We start from the raw sequence: 23,745 nt of genomic DNA on the forward strand, positions 1-23,745 counted from the left end.
TGCATATGTCTGGTGTATATCTATGCCACTTTATTTTTGGTGTCATATCTTTATTAGTTTTCATGGTTTTCTTCTTGTTTGTTTCTTGGCTTGCCTTTTATTGTTTTGAGTCTTGGGAATTGTTTTGGAAAGAGGAAATTTAATGGAGCTTGGGGAGAGTCATGTGGTACCCAATAAGTAATGTAATACTGAGATAAAGCTCTGTGCATGAGTAAGCGTATCGGAAGGTAAGACTATGACAGTTAGTTGGACTGGCTAGGTCTATTTTGGTAAATGGGCAGTGACAGTAAAATCATGAGAAAGGTAACCAAAAAGGTAAAGTAAATGGATCTAAGGCACCAGATGCCTTGGCTATGTTGGGTATGACTATTGTTAATGTTTCACATGTGTTGAATGAATAAAGGAAGTTCTGTTAACTTAGACCTTATGTTATTTGGTAATTATTTTATGGTCATGATTATGCTAATGTTTATATATGAATACATGTATGTATGTATGTCACTGTCTAACAAGATGATGATTATTTATGTTAATGATTATATATGTATGTATCTATGTATCTATGTCACTATTTGACAGGGTTATCAAGGATTTTCCTTGTGGAGGAATGATTTCTTACACAGGAAAATGGCATGAAGAGGTTCCCGGTCTTATGAGGAATCAATTAAGAAGAGTAGTCATGAAAAATATACAAGGTCAATATCATGTGGATATGAATTGATATTGTATTCTTGTATTATGCCTATGTTTATGTTATGACAGGTAATGCTGAAGGATACATCAAATAAATGAAAGCAGTGTGGTCTGCAGCATGTTGGGGACAAGCATGGATAAGACATTGAACGCAAGGTTTCTCAGTAGGGACAATGTGATTTCACATGTGAGGTACTATTTTTGTGCATATGTTGTATATGTTGTAAATGTTGCATCTATCATGGGTGCACATGTGGTGTTGTGTATATATAGTGTGTGTACATGTTTTTTATGCAATGTCATTTATAGGATGGTACAGATAGTGTTGTGCGAATATTGCATATGCGGTGCTATGTATATATTGTACTATGTGCATGATGTATATGAGGTGTTGTGTGCATACGGTGCTTTGTGCATGTTGGATATGTGGTGTTGTCTATAGATGATGTTATGTACATGTTGGATATGCATTTCTATGTACATGTGGTGTTGGCTTAAGGGGTCCTGACCCAGGTTCAGAGTTATTTGTGCCAACCAATAAAATGCTACATTGTTTGCCCTTTCGGTAGTAACCTACGTAGTGCAGGTCACAGTCTCACCCAAAGGAGTATTGGGGGATGCAAGAACAAAGTTTCTGCATCCAGAGACTAGTGTCATGTCTTTCAGCACCTTACATCTGCTTCCGCGTAGATCGGTAGACTTCTAGGGCTCTTTATTGTAACTAATTTAAAGCTGCCTCGAGACCTTTGCAAAGGCCCATGATCGGTCTTTTCGAACCTTAAACAGATGATTTATCTACTTTCACACATCAAATAAACAATCCTAGATCGTAGTTTAGGATGATCTACTTATTTCATCAGAAACATAAGAGAAATAATTTTTAACTTTGCGAAAGTGGATAACCATTCATTTCATGCATTATTAAGATAGATTTGGTGAATTCGCGTAGTATTCCTTCATTATTTTATAAACATATCATTCAATCAACAACATATATCATAAGCAGATTCAATGGAAATACTCATTAATTCTTCAAAAAGTTGTCTTTATTGATCTTTAGTTCACCAATTAGAGACTCTTCTACCCTACACACACAGTTGCAGGGGTTTGTGGACTCTATCCAAGCCTCATGCGCACTCATCTAGAGGAGACTTCCCTTCTTTCCCCTAAGTGCAGGAAGCAAAGCTTTCCTACCTTATCACTTTCCCAAGACACAAAACTCTTTAATGTACCCAATTCTATATCAAAGGTTATCTCTAAGACTCACTATGACTCAATTATTTATAGCTTTCCTTCATATAATACCATGGTCTACGAACCATGGGAGAATCTTAAAACCGACCCAAAAAAAGGGCTAAGACCCTTTTTAATCCTATCTGTCTGCACACTTTGCATCCACATATAGCGGAGACTCTACATTCTTTTTACAATTTGTTTTACAAAATTGGGTTAAATTAGCCCCAAAACTAACCCTAGGGACCCTATCCCAATAGGTCCCCAACAAAAAGATCATGACTTTCCCTCAAGTCACTCAACTAGCGCCATGATCTTGCTATGAAAATCTCCCAACTCAACCTGCATTACTGCAACTTCTGTAGCACTTTGTGCCGCTACTTGTTGTACTTATTTGACCAATTTTTTAGTTGCGGGCCCCTACACTGTGAGGTGCATGGTTCTCTGAATCTGCTGTAATCCTTTGAGCTTCTCCTGGAGTGACAGATTAAGTTGACATGCTTCCTCTATACATGGCTACAATTTGGCCTTCAACAAGGCCTCCTTCCTCTGCAAGTCCTCCACCTGTGTAAGCAGATGCTTTCCCTCCTGTTGCTTGGTGAGGTGTTGTGCTAGCACTAAAGTACGTGTAGTCACTCAGACCTCATCATATTGTTGCTACATATCTCGAACATTCGTGTTTAGCTTTTCCTGGTTCGAGTCCTCTTGAAAATTCGTCCATAGCTCCATTGCAACATCAAACATCAATGAGAAGTCATTATCTATGGTGTCCAGCGTAATCATGCCCTCCTTTATTGCTGCTCCGCACTACTCCTGGACCTCTGGTGGAGTCATTGCCTACAAGTTCAATTGCAACTATGCTATTTTCATTTGAAAGTCGAAAGTCACCCTACTAACTTTCGCCTTTGAAGCACGTACTGCAGCAACCAATTTCCTTACTTTGGTTGAGACCTTTGCATCTTCTGGTATTTTCAACTTAGGCACTGACTTGCAGGCCTTCTCAATCGTTGTTACCAGGTTCTGGTGTTGTGTCTGCAATTCCTCCTGTTCCCTCAGTGCCTGAACTTTTTCTGCGAAAAGCGACTCTTTGTTGACTTTAAACTCACTGAAAATGGTGAGTGTGCGTTGTTCTCTAATCTTCAACTCATCTGAGACCCCCTGATGCAGTGCATGAAGGGTTTGGAGTGGTAGCACGGCAAGGTTCAGTCCCATATCCTTCACTGTTCTTATCACATCATGAACTTCATCTGATTCAACGCGGACTGGCCCCTCTGGCAAAGCAATGACTTTGAGATCTAGAGTCCGTTCAATCTCTGTTACTGCGCCACTTCCCTATGTCAGGCTCGCTTGCACTCCGCTCGCCTATCTGACTCCCACCTGAATCCTATTTGTTTGTATTTGCATCTCGCGCAGGTCCTTTTGGATGCTCCCCAACGTCTACATGTATTGCTCCTCAAATTGTTGCAACACCTCCATTGTTGTGTTAGGTATCTTGTCCCCAATCTCATCGAGATCGCCTCTTGTTAGTACCATGGGATTAATATGTGTTTGCTTATCAGACTTATTCTTCTTTCATTCTCTGCTCGTCTGTTCCCATCCGTGCCTCTTTAGGATGAAAGGAGTGCTTTTCTCCTCACCATTGCCTCCTCCCTGCTCTGAAAACTCTTGCTCATCAGTGTGATGCGAAGCAGACTTCCCACCCTCCTCTGCATCCTACCATTCTTTCTCTGCCTACTCTTTAGCAGCGTGCTCTTTCTCCATATGTGCCTTCTCCATAGCTACCTTAGCATCTTCCTTCTTCTTTTGTTTGGTCAGGGCACACACATATTTCTTAGCGTCTTCCTTCCACTTCTGTGCAGCAGATCTCTCTACGCCTTTGCTGGTTCCCACATCCAACATTGTAGGTTCGTGCCACTCTGGTGGCCAATACCCTATAACTTCCTACACATCCATCTCGGACACTAAATAAGGCAATAGATGCCAAGTTCCCTCTGGGTCCTTCCACACGCGGATTGATACATTGTGAAAGTTAGCCTTGAACTCCATGTAGGCTGTCAATTGTTCAAACAAGGTTGGGGACAACCTTGGCCTTTGATTCACCACCATCTGAAGGTCCATCTCCATCAGGACCCAGAAAATATTTGTTTCCTTGATTCGTGCCACATCCTTTGTAGACCAGAGTGAGGTGAACCTCACTACCTTGGGAAATTCTTCCTTGTATGGAGGAAATTGGTTGTCCTCCAGAAACCTCCACGCAACTAATACAATAGATAGTAGAAGCCAAGCATAATGAAAAGGCTTGCTTTCATCTTGGGCTTCACGGCAGTTCGCGAGGAACTCTTGGCAGAGATATTTGGATGAATTATACTGCATGACCTTCACGAACGATGCAGCAAGTGACACTACCGGTGCCAGAACCTTATCCGCATGGCACTTCCTCATGATCTTACCTACAAGGATCTGTGCAGCGAACTAGACTTCCTAGTCTTGAATTGATAGGATAGAGTATCCGCATGAATTTTCACTAGAGCATACTCCTTTTTCATCATATCAGCAAGTTCCTTTTCCCCTGTTTTCCCTCCAAACTCCTTAGCAGGGTCTGCTCCTTTGTGAGGAAATTTAGTTATCCTGTGGATCAACATGTCAATTATGGGAATAGGCTGCCCTAGCCATAAAATGCCATCGTGCACTAGCACGAGGAGCTAGCACACACAGATCGTATTGATAGGTGAGTGGTGATAGTGTGGTACTAAAAGCATTTTCAGAAGCCCTGACTACTGAACATCGCAAGCCCACTTCATGGGCTCCAACTATGTAACCCCTGTCTGATCATAATATATCTTTGTCATTTACTTATGGGTCGCTAGATGTAGAAATCGTTCATGGTCTGTGAGGTCCTAGTCCTCTATTTTCAATATTGGGATGCGTGCGAGCCTTGGTCTTTCAAACGTGGCCTGCTCAGGCAGCACAAGAGTGGATACCATAAATTTTCCAGACTTGGGATCCTTGGTCAGTTTGTTTTTTACCTTCCGTGAAGGGATGTACTCAGGGAGCCTAAAAATAGGCTCAATTCCCTCGGCATCGACTACTTCGATACCTTGGTGCTCCTCTTCCTCTAAATCCACCACTTTTTCTGGTTGTTTGTCCTTTTTCTCCTTCGCCCGTGCCTCCGGATTCTTCCTCGGTCACATATGTACCGACACCACCTCCTATTTTTCTTTCGCAGCTGTGTTCTTTTCTTTCATGGTAGACTGCTTCTCTTTTGTAACAGTTTTCTTCGGCTTAGGCGACCTTGGTGTCATGGGCATAATGGGTGTAGCTTCCATACTAGTTACTTTGGGGCCTAGCGCGTCAGACACAACTTCTTCAGAACTTACAACTTTGGCAGTGTTAGTACCATTCATCCTCTCAATAAATCACTCTCGGGCTACTATAGAATAGTTCGCAAATGAGGGGTGCATCACAAATTCTTCCTAGAATGCATGATTCATACACTTTAGATAGTAAAATGCACTAGAAACTCTCAGAATGCAAAGTGTTCTCTGTTGGACCAACATATGTAATTTATAGGGGGATTTGAATTCAAATCCGACTGTTCCCCCCAAATTCTAATAATAAATGCTACTTTGGCAGTAGATCTTCAAATATTTTTGCCATAAATAGTGCCTACCCACTATCGCTTTTTAGCCATCAAATCATGAATAGTAACCTCAACGGTTACCTCTGGACCCACCTGCGCGACATTATTCTCCATGGAGAAATTTATACAACACAACTTTACTTGTCGCAGCCCTATTATCTGTTGCACAGTATTTCAACTGAGATTTTCCCTAAGTTGGGCAACTTAGTTTAGAGCCCCACAATCCCTTGCAGCTACCTAGATTACTGAGATTGTCCTGCTGCCATATAGTCATCACGCAGGGGTAGGATCCCCTGTATATAGCTTCAACCTACTTCTGTTTACTTTTCCAGGGAAAGGTTACCCATTCAGCTTCAAAGGCTGAACTGCGCCACCATCCGTAATCTCCTTGATAACATACGGCCCCAGGCAGTGCATTTGAAACTTTCATGAAAACTTCATGAAATTGCTATCATATAACAACACCAAATCATCTACTTTGAATGCTCATAGCTCAATGTGCCTATCGTGCCATGCCTTTTCACATTCCTTTTGCAGTTGCTAATGAAATCCTGCTAGGAAACAGTCTTCCTCTAACTCCATGATCTGCGCAAGCTATTCCTCCAAGGTCTCATGGTTCGCCATCTCAGTCAAGGCTGCAATTATTAATCTGGGCACATTGTACTCCATCATCATGATTGCTTCAATTCCATAGACCAACTTGAATGGCGTATGTCCTGTCAATTTCTTGCAGATCATCCTATAAGCCCATAATACAGAAGGTTCGCACATATCCCAATCATTCCTCTGTGCATTCCATACCTTTGTAAATGTGTGCTCCAAGATCTTATTAAAATCTTCCACCATTCCATTAGCCTGTGGGTGATAGGGATGCTCTTCTGATGATATACATGGAACTCTTCCAACATCGCTGATGAGCCCCGAAAATGGGTAACTATATGGGCTCATTTTGCCTATTATTCTCATTTAATCAACCATTCTCCATAGTTTTATGCATGCTTTTGAATATATTTATGTTAATTGAGTGAATGGGAATAGTCACTTTACCACAAAGTCTAATACATGCTTATTGCAGATTTTTGTACATTTTTGGACCAACATCAGGTATTTATGAGCATATTGAAAGCCAAATATGAAGAAACAAGGCTGAGGATTTATAGGAGGGGTGTCTCCTGCACTAAATGACCCCTTCCTTGAGTTCTCCACCATCAGCTCGGAGTTCAACAGCCCACCAAAGATGATTTCAAGGGGCAGCCGAGCAGGTCTAGTGAAGTGGCTGATTAACTACAGTTTTGGGCAGCCAAGCTCCTAAAGTTAAGGAGGACTATTGGGAGTCCTCATTTGCATAATTAGGAAGGCTTCAAGCCTTAGTAGTTTAGCCATTTGATAGTCTATTTTTTCACTTTAGTGCAGCCCTGTATCAACACATTTTCGAGCTTCTTCTTGCAGACAGTTTTTGTGATGTAACTATTATTTTTTTATCAATGAAGATGAATCCAGCTTTGCACCAGCTCTAAGCTTTCTTAGGAGGCTGTAGCTCTTGGGGTTGGGCCCAACCCAAGTGCCCAGTACCTCCTTTGTGTACTTTTATGTGTTTTTCTTGCATTCATAGAATAATTTCTGTTATTTAGGTTAAAATCTTGCTTTGTTACTTAGGTTGTTTTTGATGATTAAGATAGTTTTTCATGCTTCAGGTTGATTTGATAGTTTGGTAATAGAAAATATCCACAAAAAGGCTACCAAGCAATCCTTGATCTCATTTCTCCCTCCTTGGGACCATGAATTGAGACCAAGGCACACTTGTTGCCACAAAAACACTATTTTTGCCTTCCAATGCAATTGCTAGTGTTAGATTTTGAGTTGGAAAAGTTGATATCAGTTGTTTTTTCATGCTTAGATCTATTCTTGCTTAGTTTCCATAGATTTCTTGCATGATTTCCTATCTATAAACTTCTGTTCATTACATTTCTGGTTTTTTAGGTCAGATTAGGTCAAAATAGATAAATCTCTGTTTTTCTAGTCTTTGCTTGGATCAGTTTTGGAAAGTAGTGTGAAAAACACCTATAAGACACTCCTACCTATCCTTCCTCCATCATACAACCTGCTCCAGTCCCTCGCTCAAGATTTCTTTCCCTCATTCGCCACACTTTCCCAACTTACCCTAATTTCTACATTTTTGTGCAACATTACTTTCTTCATCCTTGAACAAATCCAACCATCTTCATCACTCCTGAGCTTCATTTACCAGGTCCTAGATCCCTTAACATCCCTATCCACACTTCATTTCCACTTTCCCACCATTTTTCTTCCATCAACCCTCTAAAAACAACTTTCGGCTTGTTCGTGTAGAATTTCTTGTAGATCCCCTGCAGCCTCTTGTAGAAGTTCACACAAGCAATTATTCGAGATCTGAGTGTGGTGGAAATCTCTAGAAGGGTGCTAGGGACCCCTTAGGTCCTCTCCACACCTTCCCAACATTCTACAACCACCCACTCCATTTCCTTTCACCAATCAACCTCTGCACAATAAAAAATAGTTAAAATACATGCATAATAATTCTGCATAAAATTACTCAAAAATACAAAAAGATTATTTTTACATATTTTCCTTCAGAATTAGCTTAAACACATGCATTTTACCTTTTCAATAGTCAATGGCATATAGCACTGTCGCTTCCAAGTTTGTTACGAACTACCGGGTTGATAAAAGTAAAGTAGGGAGTCCCAGGAGTTGCAGCATCATTACTGCAATACTGGAGCTCACCATCTTTTTGGCACTGTTACCGGGGAAGCGTCAGAGTATTTTGTGATCACTGCTTTTCTTCTATTTTCTACTGCAACCTTCTATTAAATAGTTTATTTCAGCAAGAGTAGAGTAGTTGTTTCATTTCAATTCTGTAATTTCAATTCTGCAAAAGTAGATTAGACCATTTCCTGCTTTCATTTCAATTCTGCAATTTCATTTCAGCAACATAGATTAGTCCTTTCCTGCTTTCATTTCAATTCTGCATTTTCATTTCAGCAAGGTAGATTTCAGTTAGTTGCAATTTTTTGTTCAATCAATTTCAGTGTTTCATGTACAGGCAGAAAAAAAGAAACAAAAATCACCCAAAGAAAGAGATTTCATTTCATGCCTCGTAAGAACAGAGACAATTCAGGAAAATTCCTACCCAACACCCCCACCACATCACTGAGTCACCCTTCTCTCTTCTTTGGTGGTAGTGATCCAGAAGAACCTATAGGTGAACCTCCAGAGATATACGAAGATCCTATAACAGAAGAAGAGCAAGAAACCATTCCTCCTGAGACCATGGCTGAAAACAGAAACGGTAGAGGAAATGGGGAGAGAGTAGAAGGTGCCTTTCCCATCTGAGAGACCAATGGGGACACAAAAATGAAAAACATAAGTCCCTTAGCCTTACCTCACTTCCATGGATTGACTACTGAAGACCCTGATACCTTCTTGTTTGAGTTTGTTGTCCTTTGTTGAACTTATGACTATGCAGAAGACGAGCAAAAGTTGAAACTCTTTCCTTCTACCCTCAAGGATGCAGCACTATGCTGGTTCATGGGGCTACCTGGAAACAGTATCACAACTTGGGCTCAAATGCAGCAAGTATTTAACAATAAAATACTAGGAGTACTGTAGGTCAAAGAATACAGAAGAAGAAATCTTCCAAATGACCATGGGAAGTGATGAATCTTTAGAAGACTATGAAGAGAGGTTTCAACTCAGTTATAAAAGGGCCAAGTGCACACTTGACCCCGAATCTCTGAAGTTGGTTTTGCTCAGAGGAGTCCCTTAAGACCTTCTAGATACCCTCCATTTGCTGGCCAGGGGAGACATCTACCAGCTACCCATCACATTTACATTAAAGAGGATTGTAAACCAGTCAGGAAGCCTTAAAGGAGGATGAATCCAGCCCTTAAGGACATTGTCAAAGAAGAACTGTAAAAGTTGCTGGATGCAGGATTCATCTACCCCATCTCTGACAGTGAGTGAGTTTCTCCTTTGGTGCTTGTGCCCAAGAAAAATGGGAAGTGGAGAATCTGTGTAGATTATCGAGAACTTAACAAAGCCACCAAGAAGGACCATTTCCCTTTGCCTTTCATAGATCAAGTGTTGGATGGCCTGGCAGGGAAGAAGTTCTTTTCCTTCCTAGATGGGTTTAGCGGGTACAATCAGATCCAAATCAGCCCAGAAGACCAAGATAAGACCACTTTCACTTATCCATGGGGTACCTTTGCCTACTGGGTCCTTCCCTTTGGGTTATGCAATGCTCCTTCCACTTTCCAGAGAGCAGTACTGAGTATATTCGCTGAGCTGGTTCATGATTCAGTGGAAATCTATATGGATGACTTTACCCCTTATGGTTCTAACTTCCAAAAAGCTTTGACTAACCTGAGGAAAGTTTTAGCCAAGTGTATTGAAATGAACCTATCCTCTGTCCTGATAAATGTGAATTCCTAATGACTGAAGGGACCGTGCTAGGTCATACAATTTATCAGCAAGGTTTATAGGTGGATCCCAACAAGATTGTTATCATCTAAAGGGCCCCGCCTCCTCAAAAAGTAAGAGATGTTCAGAGTTTTCTAGGCTTAGCAGGATATTATAGAAGATTCATTAAGGATTTTAGTAAGCTATCCTCTCCATTGTTTGGTCTTTTGGGAAAAGATGTTGAGTTCATATGGACTGACAACTGTCAAGAGGCTCTGGATGCTTTGAAAGGTAGGCTGATAACCGCCCCAATCTTGAGAGGTCCAAACTGGGCCCTACCTTTACACATTCACACAGATGCCTCAAACAAAGCCATAGGAGCAGCCTTAGGGCAAGTTGAAGAGAAGCTACCATATGCCATATATTTTGTCAGTAAAAACCTGTCCAAGGCAGAGTTAAACTATACTGTAACCGAGAAAGAGCTCCTGGCTGTAGTCCATTCCCTAAACAAGTTCAGACACTACATCACTAGCTATCAAACATTCATGCATACTGATCATGCTGTAATTAGGTATTTGATGAATAAACCTGATGTAAATGCTCGTATCATTAGATGGTTACTTTTATTGCAGCAATTTGATTTGACCATTGTTGATAAGCCAGGTAAGGAAAATGTTGTTGCTGATTTTTTGTCTAGACTAGATTTGCCTGCAGGTGAAGAAGGGATGGTGGATGATCAAATGCTAGATGAACACCTATTTGCTATTTCAGTACTCTCTCCATGGTTTGCTGATATAGCAAATTATTTGGTTTCAGCACAGTTTCCACCATACCTATCCTTAAAAGAGAAGAGCAAGATCGTGAGGAAAAGTGCCCCATTCACTTGGATTGGGGGCAATCTTTTTAAACTTGGACCAGATCATATTTTAAGGCGGTGTGTCAGGGAGGAGGAAGTTTTTGACATCCTCCTAACCTATCATGATGGGCCCTGTGGGGGCCACTTTGCAGCAAAGAGAACCACCTTCAAAATTATACAGGCAGGGTACTATTAGCCCACTCTTTATCAAGATGTCAGAAGATACATCAGCCAATGTGACAGATGTCAAAGGATGGGGAAACCTACTCCAAAGGATGAGATGCCCTTGTAGCCTCAGGTGACTTTCGAGCCATTTGAGAAGTGGGGCATGGACTTTGTGGGTCCTATCAACCCTCCTTCAAAACAGAAGTCCTACATCATTGTGTGCACAGATTACCTGACAAAGTGGGTGGAAACAAAGGCAATCAAAGCAGCAATAGAAGAAAAAGTAGCTAAGTTTTTGAGGGAAAATATCTTCTACAAGTTTGGCTACCCGAGAGAATTATTCACAGATCAAGGAAGTTAGTTTACCTCTAACCCGATTGAAGACCTGCTCACTCATCACAAGATTAAGCACATAATTTCTACCCCTTATCATCTGAAAGCAAATGGACAGGGGGAAGTTACTAATAGGGTTTTGGAAGGGATTTTGACTAATGTAGTGAGCAGCAGTAGAAGAGATTTGGTAGATCTCTTGGTTGAGGCCACCTGGGCCTATAACACTACTTGGAAAACTACAACAGGTTTCACACCCTATGAGCCGGTCTACAGGAAGAAGGCTTTGCTGTCCATAGAATTTGAATATAACACATTGAGGTTGGCAGCTTAGTTGGACCTAGATCTCAGCCATGCACAATAGAAAATATTACTTCAGCTGAATGGATTAGATGAACAGAGAATGCAGGCCCTTCTCCACTCAGAGGTAGTCCAACTTCAAAGAAAAATATGGCATGACTGGCATCTCAAAGAAAAGAAATTTCAGCCAGGATATTGGGCGCTACTATATGATTCAAGACAGAAGGATTTCAAGGGAAAACTGAGGACAAGATGGCTGGGACCATATACAGTGGAAACATGCAATGACAATGGTTCAGTCCTTATCCAGACCATTGATGAAGATGCCATCCCCATGCTCGTCAATGGTCATAGATTGAAGATCTACAAGAAGCCCCTTTCCAAGAAGGAGTTAATTGAGACTCTTGGTAAATCAGTATTGGTAGTGGAGCAGGTCCTTGTCTCCACTCCACCTACACCATGAGAAAAAAAAAAAGAAAAAGAAAAAACAAAAAAAGGAGAAAAAACAGAAGAAAAAAAAAACAAAAAAAAGCATAGAAAAAAGAAAAAGGAATAAAAGATCCTTGGGTGAAAACCTTGTGGAGGTGCCCAGGATAGACAACAAGGGTGAAAACCTCCTAGGGGCACCCCAGCGATCTCAGACAAAAAAAAAAGAAAAAAGAGAAAGAAAAAGAAGAAAAAAATAAACCTAATTTCTGTTGAATAAATTGCAGGTTGCAGGAAGGTCATTGTAGGTTTTAGGAGGATCGCACAAGACAAAGACAGAGGACATGACCAGGTTGCATGCATCCCTCACAATCCATTCCTCCATCACCGTTACCCTTTCCCAAGATCTAGTCTCATTTGGTCCAAAATTACACATCCTACAGGAAACTCTGTATCTTCTACAAGAGGATCCTGTAGAATCTATAGAAAAGCCAAAATCGATCTCAAAAGAGGACCCGAGGGTTGGGAATCTATCTATGAGGCCTGTAAACCTCCTTGCTTTCATCCATCACCATATTTCACCCTTTTCCATCTCTGTACACCTTCATTGCACTCGTTTTTATGTCCCTGCACAGTCACACACAGAAATTCTATTTCCTTCATACTGCAACCACAAACAAAAAATTTAATGACAAATCAAAGTAGTAGCCCTTTTCACTCACCATACCTGATACCCTCCATCTATGATTCCTTTTCAGCCAAGACCCTCATCAGCAGTTGTAGCCCTACTCATTTTAGCTTGAATTTCAGAAGGAGAAGCAGCTACAGGAAATCCTACAGGATTCCTGTAGCAACTGATCCCTCTGAAAGACATACTCCAGAGACAGGGACAACAAAGTATGGCATATGAAACATGCATGGAGCTCTGTTTGAACATGTGAACATCAGCAACAGCCTGAGGTCGAGCATGCAGAGCGCAAGCAGCAACAACAATGAAGAAATGGGTTCCAAAATTCAAAATATGCATAACACGGCCACGACTGCACAGGTAAGTGCCTAAACCTATTCCTCAATTACATGAATCATATTTCAAGGCTGCGTGACTATGGGAATGGTTTGGACTGAATGTAATTGGTGGCCAGTTAATTGGCCACCCTAGTTCAGTGACACAACCTCATGGAATTCAAACGAGCCCCATCAAATTCAAAACTACTGATCAGATACGCAGCCAGCACGTGTGGTATGTCCATTCAGGAAGAAATATTCGGGACTGGTAGTGGTGGTGGCGAATAATAGGAGTAAGGGAGGTGATGGTGGTTAGACGGCATGTAGAAACATTATGACCATGACGTAGGATCAATGGTCTAGTCCGGCCACCTCATCTCCTCACCACAAATCACGTCCGCAGTTAAAAGACAACTCAGTTGAAACATTCACCACCCTTTGTTCATTCTGCACTCATGACGTTCTCAACTGGAGTACGCATCTACCACTTCCAAAGCAGTGAACCAGTCATCCTCTGCTAGTTTTCTGTCTGTTTTTTGAAAATCTCCCGCCTATCGTCCTCTACAGGAAGCACAGTTTCATTCTTATAGGAGCCAAGAGATTTCTATAGGAAGGGTTCTACAGGAAAGGTAGAGAATAGCTCTGCAGAAAGAAAACCCAGGATTTTCATCGAAATTCAAGCTCAAAACGAGGTAGGCTCAGGAAAACTTCTCTATACATGTTTTTTTTTATTAAGGTGGTGAATTGAACACGGCAGTAGATTGAAAAAGAGAGTGAAAGTCTGTCTATGCATTGAAAAAAAGTGAAAGTCTGCCTGCATACTTCCCTGAGTCTACATAGTTTATTTTTCTCTCTGCATCTAAAATCTCCTCATCCTTTTTCAAATTCTCTTGTAAGAAAGATACATGCAGCAGTAGAGGCCAGCTTGTGTGTGTGTGAAAAAAACTGAATTTTCATATCTATCTATGTGCTGAGAAAAGAACCTGTGTCCTTATCCTCTGTTTTGTAGAAAAAAATTTCTTTTCATAAACAAACAGTCAAATTCAGGGTGACAGCAGTTTAAAACAGGGGAATTATTTCCATTTGATGTTGTAAGGAGCACACGGGAAATTCCTTCTTGGTTTTAGAAAAAAAACGAATTCAGCTATCCTCTGTTTCAGTGATTGACTGTTTTTTTCCACCTGAGCATTTTCTTTTCTGGTTAAAACACAAAAAGAGCACTCAACACCATGCCAGGAGGATTCATGAGAAAAGAACCCTTAAACTCTAGCAAATTGTATGAGCACCCTGAGGTGGTGGACCTTTTCACCAGGGAAAATTGGATATCCTTCTTTGACAGAATTCAAGGTTATGATGAGGAGATAACTGAAGAGTTTCTGATGTCCCTAAGACCACATTCGAAGACACATGCCACAGTTAGTTTTAGGGGTTTGACCCTAGAACTTACACTTGATTCCATCAGTAGAATTACCGGTCTCCCATTGGGGCTCCCTTGGAGAAAAGAGGAGAAATCATTGGGACAAGTTGCTAAGAAGACATTTTTTTTTCCTGAGGAGCACCCTATAGAAGATAAAAACGAGGTCAAAAGGACAAGCTTGCCTCCTCTCTAGAGTGAAGTCAGTTACCAAATAATGAAGTATATCACATGTGAAGGGAGGTTCAGCATCATTTATGGTTATCATTTCAGGTTGTTACATGAATTGAGGTATGAGATGGACTTGCCTCCAGCTGGAAAACTCAGCATCCCATATTTCCTCTTTCAGTTGTTAATTGAATGTGGTACAAAGCTAAATGTAGGAGTCCCAGATCAGTTAGCCCACCATGGGCTCATCAAACTATTGGTGGAAGATGCTTTACACACCTATACTATCCCCATAGCTTGGGAAATCTTCAGAAATATGTCCAGGGATGATAACATCAGAACTTTGACTCAGAACATCAACCCATCCAGTAGTGATGAGGGGGAGAAAACTAAAGAAATTGAGAAGAACAATGATGAGGGAGCAGAAGACATTCAAGCAGAGGGCAAAACAAAGGGAGAACAGACGGAAAAAAAGGAATTTTACAAGACTACTGAGCCAAAGATAGAAAAGGAGACAACAACAAAAACAAAGAAGGGAAAAAGGAAAAAGATTGGAAAGGAAAAGGCCAAGAAAGCCCAAAAGAAGACTTCCCCAGCCAAGGTAGGCACCCAGCAAGAGAAAGAAAAGACACACCCTAAGATATCAGTGACACAAGCAAAAACAGTGGGCATAGAGATTTCTACAGGAAGTGAAGGAAAAGAACAGCAAAAAGAAAAATCCCCTGAAATGTTGGCAAGGGAAGCAGCAGCTGTGCTTGCTGCATTAATCACACCTACAAAACAAAAAGGAAAAATAAAAAGGCAAACCTCCATGTACTTTAAAGCCAGAAAAAGGACAAGGATCAAAGTGGGCAAACCCTAGCCACCATCAAAGGAACCAATTGTCATTGAGGACTCACCCACTAAAAATAAGGAAGAGTCTCCTTCCAGGATATCTATCACCTATGAAAGAGGAAGCCCAAAAACCTCCACATGGAAAGAGAGAATTAAGTTGATGGACTCAAAGGTAGTTCTACAGGAAGCTGAAACATCTCTACAGGAAACTCTAGCCAAGTTAAAAGAGACTGAGAAATTGGAGGAGAAGGTAGCCAAACAGTCACAGGGGGAGAGCAAGGCCAAAAATTTGTTTTACCTTTATTCTTCTAATTAGAAAAAGAGAGGGTGAGAACCCACACATGGATGCAAATTGCCAAATCTAAAGGAGTTAAGGACATAAGCCACATGGAGGACAAGCTAAGGGAATTAAGAGGGGAGTCGGCCATGGTGAGGCACATAGAAAGTAACAAAAGAGCCCAGCTAGGAGGAGAATGAGTTGCTAAAAAAGCAGTTGCAGCTACAGGAAGTTCATAAGGAAGATAGGCTGTCCATTTTGGGAGGGTATCAGCAGCAAGAAGGCCCTCCAGCAGACAAGGAAACAACCGAGAAACAACAGAAAGAGGGAGAGCTACAAGTTGATGTTGAGATGCTGACAAAACTGCTGAAAGAAAAGGAATCTCAGGCAACAGAAGAAATATAGGTTTTAAAATAGCAATTGCAAGAAAAAGAAGCCCAAATGGCCTGCATGGCTAGCTGGGTAGTAGAAGCCTTACAGTGTAGGCAACCTGTTAAATCCTATGCATTATATCTTAAAGACCAATGGTTGCAATTTCAAATTAACACATTGGCCCAAAGGGGCACCATTCCATTCCAGAATTACAATCAGTTTATGCATTTGTGTGATAGTAGCTCAACTGAAGATAAGGCCAAGTTAGCATAATTCTATTTACACAACTTGGCACTTCCAAACATGAATCTATGGGACCCAAACACTACATTAGGAGATCTGCAACTCATGGCCATGGCTTCTTGGTTAAGCCATGAGGAAAAGAGGGCAGTAGAGATTCAGAAGATTATGGCCAGGGAGCTAAGTGAGCCACTCATGATCAGGGCAGAACCAGAAGATCCCTCAACTCTTATATATTCCCATCAGCACCTTGCAGACAACCCTCACATTGCACCTGACTATGTTGAAAGGAAAGCTCAGGCCATTGCTCACTTTGAAGATATGGAAAGACTGTTTGGTGATAATTACATTCATGCTTGCACAAGGAGATGGAACACATTGTCCCATAGTCTAAAAATAAGAGAGTACCACTCCCCAACCAAAATGAGGGAGGCTATAAGAAGAGTACCCCTATACAAACAATCAATGAAGAACTTGACAGTCAATTGGATTGGCCTTAAGTTCAGCCCTCCACTACTGCTAGGGCTGTTAGAAGGAGTAAAGGAAGAAAAGGAACAAAGACAATGGGAGGAAGTAGACAAAAAGGCAGGTTTTCATGATAGATAAGAGGACATCACCTCAGAGGCCTGGGATGTCAGAGAGGTAGTCAAAGCAATCAAATATGATGAACTGGATTAGTTGCTCAGAGGTTGAGAAACACATTCAGCAGGGAGTGATGATGAGCCCCAGAAATGGGTAACTATATGGGCTCATTTTGCCTATTATTCTAATTTAATCCACCATTCTCCATAGTTTTACGCATGCTTTTGAATATATTTATGTTAATTGAGTGAATGGGAATAATCACTTTACCACAAAGTCTAATATGTGCTTATTGCAGATTTTTGGACATTTTTGGACCAAGATCAGGCATTTATGAGTACATTGGCAACCAAATATGAAGAAACAAGGCTGAGGATTTATAGGAGGGGTGTCTCCTACACTAAATTCCCCCTTCCTCGAGTTCTCCACCATCAGCTCAGAGTTCAACAACCCACCAAAGATGATTTCAAGGGGCACTCGAGTAGGTCTAGTGAAGTGGCTAATTAGCTACAGTTTTGGGCAGCCAAGCTCCTAAAGTTAAGGAGGACTGTTGGGATTCCTCGTTTGCATAAGTAGGAAGGCTTCAAGCCTTAGTAGTTTAGCCATTTGATAGTCTATTTTCACAGTTTAGTGCAGCCCTGTATCAACACATTTTCGAGCTTCTTCTTGTGGACAGTTTTTGTGATGTAACTATTATTTTTTGATCAATGAAGATGAATCCAGCTTTGCATCAGCTATAAGCTTTCTTAGAAGGCTGTAGCTCTTGGGGTTGGGCCCAACCCAAGTGCCCAATACCTCCTTTATGTACTTTTATGTGTTTTTCTTGCATTCATAGAATAATTTCTGTTATTTAGGTTAAAATCTTGCTTTGTTACTTAGGTTGTTTTTGATGATTAAGATAGTTGTTCATGCTTTAGGTTGATTTGATAGTTTGGTAATAGAAAATATCCACAAAAAGCCTACCAAGTAGTCCTTGATCTCATTTCTCCCTCCTTGGGACTATGAATTGAGACCAAGGCACACTTGCTGCCACAAAAACATTATTTTTGCCTTCCAATGCAATTGCTAGTGTTAGATTTTGAGTTGGAAAAGTTGATATCAGTTGTGTTTTCATGCTTAGATCTGTTCTTTCTTAGTTTCCATAGATTTCTTGCATGATTTCCTGTCTATAAACTTCTGTTCATTACATTTATGGTTTTTTAGGTCAGATTAGGTCAAAATAGATAAATCTCTGTTTTTCTAGTCTTTGCTTGGATCAGTTTTGGAAAGTAGTGTGCAGAACACCTGTAAGACACTCCTACCTATCTTTCCTCCATCAAACAACCTGCTCCAGTCCCTCGCTCAAGATTTATTTCCCTCATTTTCCACACTTTCCCAACTTACCCTAATTTCTACATTTTTGTGCAACATTGCTTTCTTCATCCTTGAACAAATCCAACCATCTTCATCACTCCTGAGCTTTATTTACCAGGTCCTAGATCCCTTAACATCCCTATCCACCCTTAATTTCCACTTTCCCACCATTTTCCCTCCATCAACCCTCTAAAAACCACTTTCGGCCTGTTCCTGTAGAATTTCATGTAGATCCCCTGCAGCCTCCTGTAGAAGTTCACGCGAATGATTTTTTGAGATTTGAGCATAGTGGAAATCTCCAGAAGGGTTCTAGGGACCCCTTAGGTCCTCTCCACACCTTCCCAACCTTCTGCAACTGTCCACTCCATTTCCTTTCACCAATAAACCTCTGCACAATAAAAAATAGTTAAAATACATGCATAATAATTCTACATAAAATTACTCAAAAATACAAAAAGATGATTTTTCCATATTTTCCTTCAGAAGTAGCTTAAACACATGCATTTTACCTTTTCAATAGTCAATGGCATCCATTTCAGTAGCTTACATCTCTTTTCTTGCACAAGTAGGGTTAGTCGGTAAAACTAGGGTTTGCTAGGGTTTGCGTTTCCTTTCAGCTTTCATCTTCTTTTTGCAAGTAGACTAGCCTCTTTTGAGTTAGCTTTCATCCATCACAGTTAAAATATTCTTCTAAGAACTCATAGAATTTGGCTTAAGCTCCTAACAAACTTGTGCCAGCTGATCGAGTGACAGTCTATAGTAAGAGTTAGTACTTGTGCATATAGCACCGTCACTTCCAAGTTTGTTACGAACTACCAGATTGATAAAAGTCAAGTAGGGAGTCCCAGGAGTTGTAGCTTCATTGCTGAAATATTGGAGCTCACCAATAGGTTTGATCATTTCATTTAAAAAATGCTTACTCCTATCACTCAGCAAAACTTTCGAGCATCCAAACCTTGTTAAGACATACTCAAAGAGAAACTTTGTAGCCGTGGAAATGGTACAATCCTACACTGGTTGCTCTTCTTTGCATATGGTTAAGTATTATGTTCCAATAATAATGTATCAAGCACCCGTCTTCTTTCCTGGTGGTTGTATCGGGCCTATACAGTCAATGGACCATTTCTCAAATACCTACAATGAGACTTGGGGATTTAAAGGCAATTCATCCCTTCGCAAAGGCTGCCTCGTCCTTTGCCAATCATCGCATGCCTTACAATATGTTCTTATGTAACATTGGCTACCATAACCCAACACACAAGATCTTTTACGTGGTCACTTTCCCTGCATAGTGGCCTCCTGCCACTCCTCCATGAGCTTCAGCTAAGATACTCATGCATTCAAACTCTAGAACATACCATCGCAATACCTCATCCATCCCCATCTTATATAAGTGACCCGCAATTACCAAAAAATATGATGGACAGACTGCTAGCTCCTTCTTTGGTTGAGTGGAATATCCTTCCGGAACAGTTCCTGTCATAAAAAACTGAATCATGTCAACAAAATGGTCATCTGTGATACGCACCACAAAGAGTTGTGCATCTGACAATCCTTCCTCCAAGCTATTGGGTTCTTCACCTATTTCGATCCTTGATAGATGATCTAGGTCTGCATTTAACCTTCCAGGCTTCACAGTCACCTCAAAGTCATACTCCTGGAATAAGATCAACCATCGGTAGATCTTGCTCCCCAACACAGGCTTGTTAACCAGGTACTTTAGTGCAAAGTGATCTGTGTACATCTTAAAGTGTTCACCCAATAAATAATGCCTGAATTTTTGCAGCACGTAGACCATGGCCAACCCCTCACGCTCTGTCATTGAATAATTTTTTTCAGCCTTTGATAACTTCCTACTTGCAAAGGCTATAGGATGGTCCATTTTTCCTTCGCCTGCCTATGGTAATACCACACCTAGCATAATGCAAGAATCATCCACATGTACATGAAACTCCTTCTTCCAATTGGGAAATACCAGGATTGCCGCGGTCACCATCTTTTCTTTCAACACATCTAATTTGTGTTGACAGTCTTCATCCCAGCAAAACATCACATCCTTTTTTAACAATTTCTACATCGATGCGGTTATTGGTGCATATGATTTGATAAACTTCCTATAGTACCCAGTGTGTTCCAATGTCACACGTAGTTGTTTCATGTTCTGAGGGGGTTCCAAACTTACAATAACGACGATATTCATAGGGTCCACCATTAACCCCTGCTTATAGACAATGTGGCTAAGAAAAATCCCAAAAGGCACACAGAATATACACTTTTTCAAGTTCAGCATGATCTGAAATCTTCGACATGTATCCAACATAAGGCGCAGACTTGCTACATGGCATTTTACCAAGCCAAACACAATCCAGTCATCGAAGTATACTTCCAGAAACTTATGAATGAATTCTTTGAACGTTGCTATGACGACACGAGAAAATATGGTAGGCGCGTTCTTTAATCCAAAAGGCAAAACAATGTACTGAAAGCAACCCCACTCTGTCGCGAAAGTCGTTTTTATTTGATCCTCCACCGCAATCTTAATTTGGTCATAACCTGAAAATCCATCAGTGAATGAATATGCTTCCTGACTGCCAACATTCTCTAATACTTCCTCAGTAAATGGTGTCAAAAATGGGTCATGCACATAGGCATCATTCAGCTTCCGCAAATCTACGCATATGCAGATTTATCCCTTTTTCTTTTTCTCCTGGACTACCATCGGGATTACCTAATCAGATTCTTCTACCGGTTCAACAATGCCAACTTCTAGCATCTTATCCAGTTCGAGATTCAATCGATAAGGTCACTACTTAATAGGCTTCACATCCGGTTTCAATGTAATCTTCATAATGCTTAAATATCTGACAATTCCTTTCAAAATTGAAAGCTTCCTGGGAAATAAGTCTTGGTACTTGCACAACAGTTCAGCTACTTTATCAACCATATCTTTGTCCCAATAATCCCCTATCTTCGTGAACTTGGGTTCGTTTTCAGACCCAATGTTTACCTGTCAAGTTTTTAGAGGATCTGATATATCTGGGTTCACTACCTTCAGTCCTTCGATGTCCATTCTACCGGTTCCTTCCGTGTCCTAAATATAGCTGCTTTTATTTCTTGCAGCGCTTCATCAATAGTCTCAAAGCCATCCTTGAAGCTGAAAGTCAATAAGAAACCTTCCTTCAATATATCCCTTTCCGTAGTGCCACGACAGAGCTCTGTTTCGAGATACCAGTTCATGGGGATTGTATCTAAGGTATGAAAAAATATATGTACCCATTCTAGTTGTGGTTTTGTTCCCCATGCCTTAGTCCACTTTGCCAGGTGATTGCGTGGATCATCCTTCCCACTATACTTTTTAGTCATCCTGGTATTAGTATGCCCAAATCATAACTTCAAAATTGGCCTGTAATCCCTCCATCTAGTGAAATTTACCTTATGCGTACCCCACCATCGTGCAGGCATAGTGCGCAACGCTAACTCCAATGCTTGAAAATGGTGGTATTCAAGGACTTTGCACTCAAATTCATCTAAAAATATATCTACGTCAGTCAAACCATAATAATAAGGTAGCTTTCTTACCTCTGACAAAACACATCGCAGTAACTTTGTCATCATATTGCATTGCAATGTAGATATTTCATGTAAACATTTCTGCCAATGCTATAATCCCTCATCTGAGTCAAAAGTGCATGAAATCTCTCGATCCCATGCAATCCATCCATTCATCATTTGATTGATCCAATCCTGATCTCGCATTTTTATCTGGTATATTTGATCCAGCTTGTCGTCACTTTCTACATAATCACGGACAGGTTCGGTATAACGAGCTCCTTCCACAGGATCCAGTGGCACCATGACCCTAAGCGACTTCTTTTCGAAGGTCATTTTCCTCTTCTTTAGATTAATGACCTGATTCATATCAATAGCCCAGTCGATTCCTAGGAGCATGGGGTAGGGATTACTGTCATCAACAATTTCTATAACTTCGAAGTCTTCTAATGCACTCGCACCTTCAATATCGACTGTCACACCATACAATCATCCCATGGGGATGATTTTCTGTTGATTCACCATCTAGAGCTGAATCGGATACCACTACAGTGTAGGTCTCCCCATCCTTTCCCATGTTTTTTCGGAAGAACATTCGCATTATACCCCAAATCCAAAATTACTTGGTCCATTTCATGATCGCCTATCTGCACTATTAGACGCATCTTGTGTCATATTTGTGTCTTATGCTTACCAATATTTCTTACCACACATTGTGCATTAGGGATATTTTCTTGTTTGGGGCATTTATCTATTAATTCTTGCAGTCCTTCCACGACCTTTCTGTCATGCAGTAACTTCATGAAGGTTTCCAAAAATGTAGTGAGTACAAAATGATCAATCTCTTGCGTCGTACTGGTCTCTAGTATCCCTTCCTTGCTTCCTCAAATGGAGGCCTCAGTGAAGCTCTTCTTTTCTTCCATGAATGTTTCCTTAGCGCGATTAAGTTCAAAGGAAACTTCTTTCTCAGGATCTTTGCGAACCCATCTGTCTTCCTCAGGCTGCTTATATTTATCTGCGCTAGTCACCATACTACTTCTTAGTACAATATTAATGCTCTCATCTTCCTCACGGGGCTTAGCCCTCATCGTTTGTAAATTCTGCGTAGGCTACTAAGGCTGCATTTTCCTTTCTTTCATTTTAACTATTAGCACTGGACAATCTTCTATGGCATGGTCGAATTGTCTACAGTATTGGCATGATGGGTGTGTAGGATTTAGGAAATCTTGCTGAAGTGCCCCGACTGTCCACAGTTGTAGCAAATAACCTGACCATGACCTATACCAGGTCCTCCTCCTTGTCATTGTCCTCGGCCTTGAAAATATCCACGTGCTCCTCCAGTGCTCTGATCTGGAGGCTGAGTTTTTGCTTGCATACAGTACGTAGGAAATCTTTACATCATCAGCTCATAACTTTGACAATGGCACTCATCATGGCCCATAGAATTACAGAAATTGAAAAACAATTGTTGGGGTGTCTGAACGAACTTCTGAAGTAAGTGGCAGTTATCCATCACATGTTTCCTAGTGACTTGACAAATGGTGCACCATATCGCAGCTCCCGTGTTTGGCCCATCTGGGGCTTCTGACTTCAGGGGGACTGGCCCCCCCATGTAATATAATTCGCGTATACTAGACAATGATCTTTATCGTGCCCGTGGCCCTTGCACTTCAAGCACCAAACCTCCATGCACACTTCTAGCTTAGTCTCCCTTTCTTTCTTTAGACTCTGTAATTCTAGGTGCAGGCTCTCCAACTGTGAGTGGATCTATTGTACCCCTAGGTTTTTATCCTGAATAGGTGATGAATGCAGCCTCATCATGATCCCTAAGGCTTCCACCTGCATTGCTATCTTCTGTTGTGACAAAGGTA

General features: G+C 41.0%; 1 protein-coding gene across 1 annotated transcript; it reads right to left on the reverse strand.

Moving 5' to 3' along the window:
* Positions 1–19,592: 19,592 nt before the first annotated feature.
* On the reverse strand, positions 19,593–20,069 carry LOC149207648 (uncharacterized). Its single transcript, XM_089398102.1, has one exon. The coding sequence runs from the start codon at positions 20,067–20,069 to the stop codon at positions 19,593–19,595; it is 477 nt and encodes a 158-aa protein (XP_089254228.1).
* Between the last annotated feature and the right edge of the window lie 3,676 nt (positions 20,070–23,745).

This window comes from Pinus tabuliformis, chromosome 1_2, assembly GCF_031772625.1.
Source record: "Pinus tabuliformis cultivar Carrire ecotype Pingquan chromosome 1_2, CPIR1, whole genome shotgun sequence".
NCBI lineage: Eukaryota > Viridiplantae > Streptophyta > Pinopsida > Pinales > Pinaceae > Pinus > Pinus tabuliformis.

Excerpts from the sequence above, each read along its gene's own strand:
- LOC149207648 (XM_089398102.1), bottom strand. The coding sequence starts at position 20,069 with ATGTACACAGATCACTTTGCACTAAAGTACCTGGTTAACAAGCCTGTG.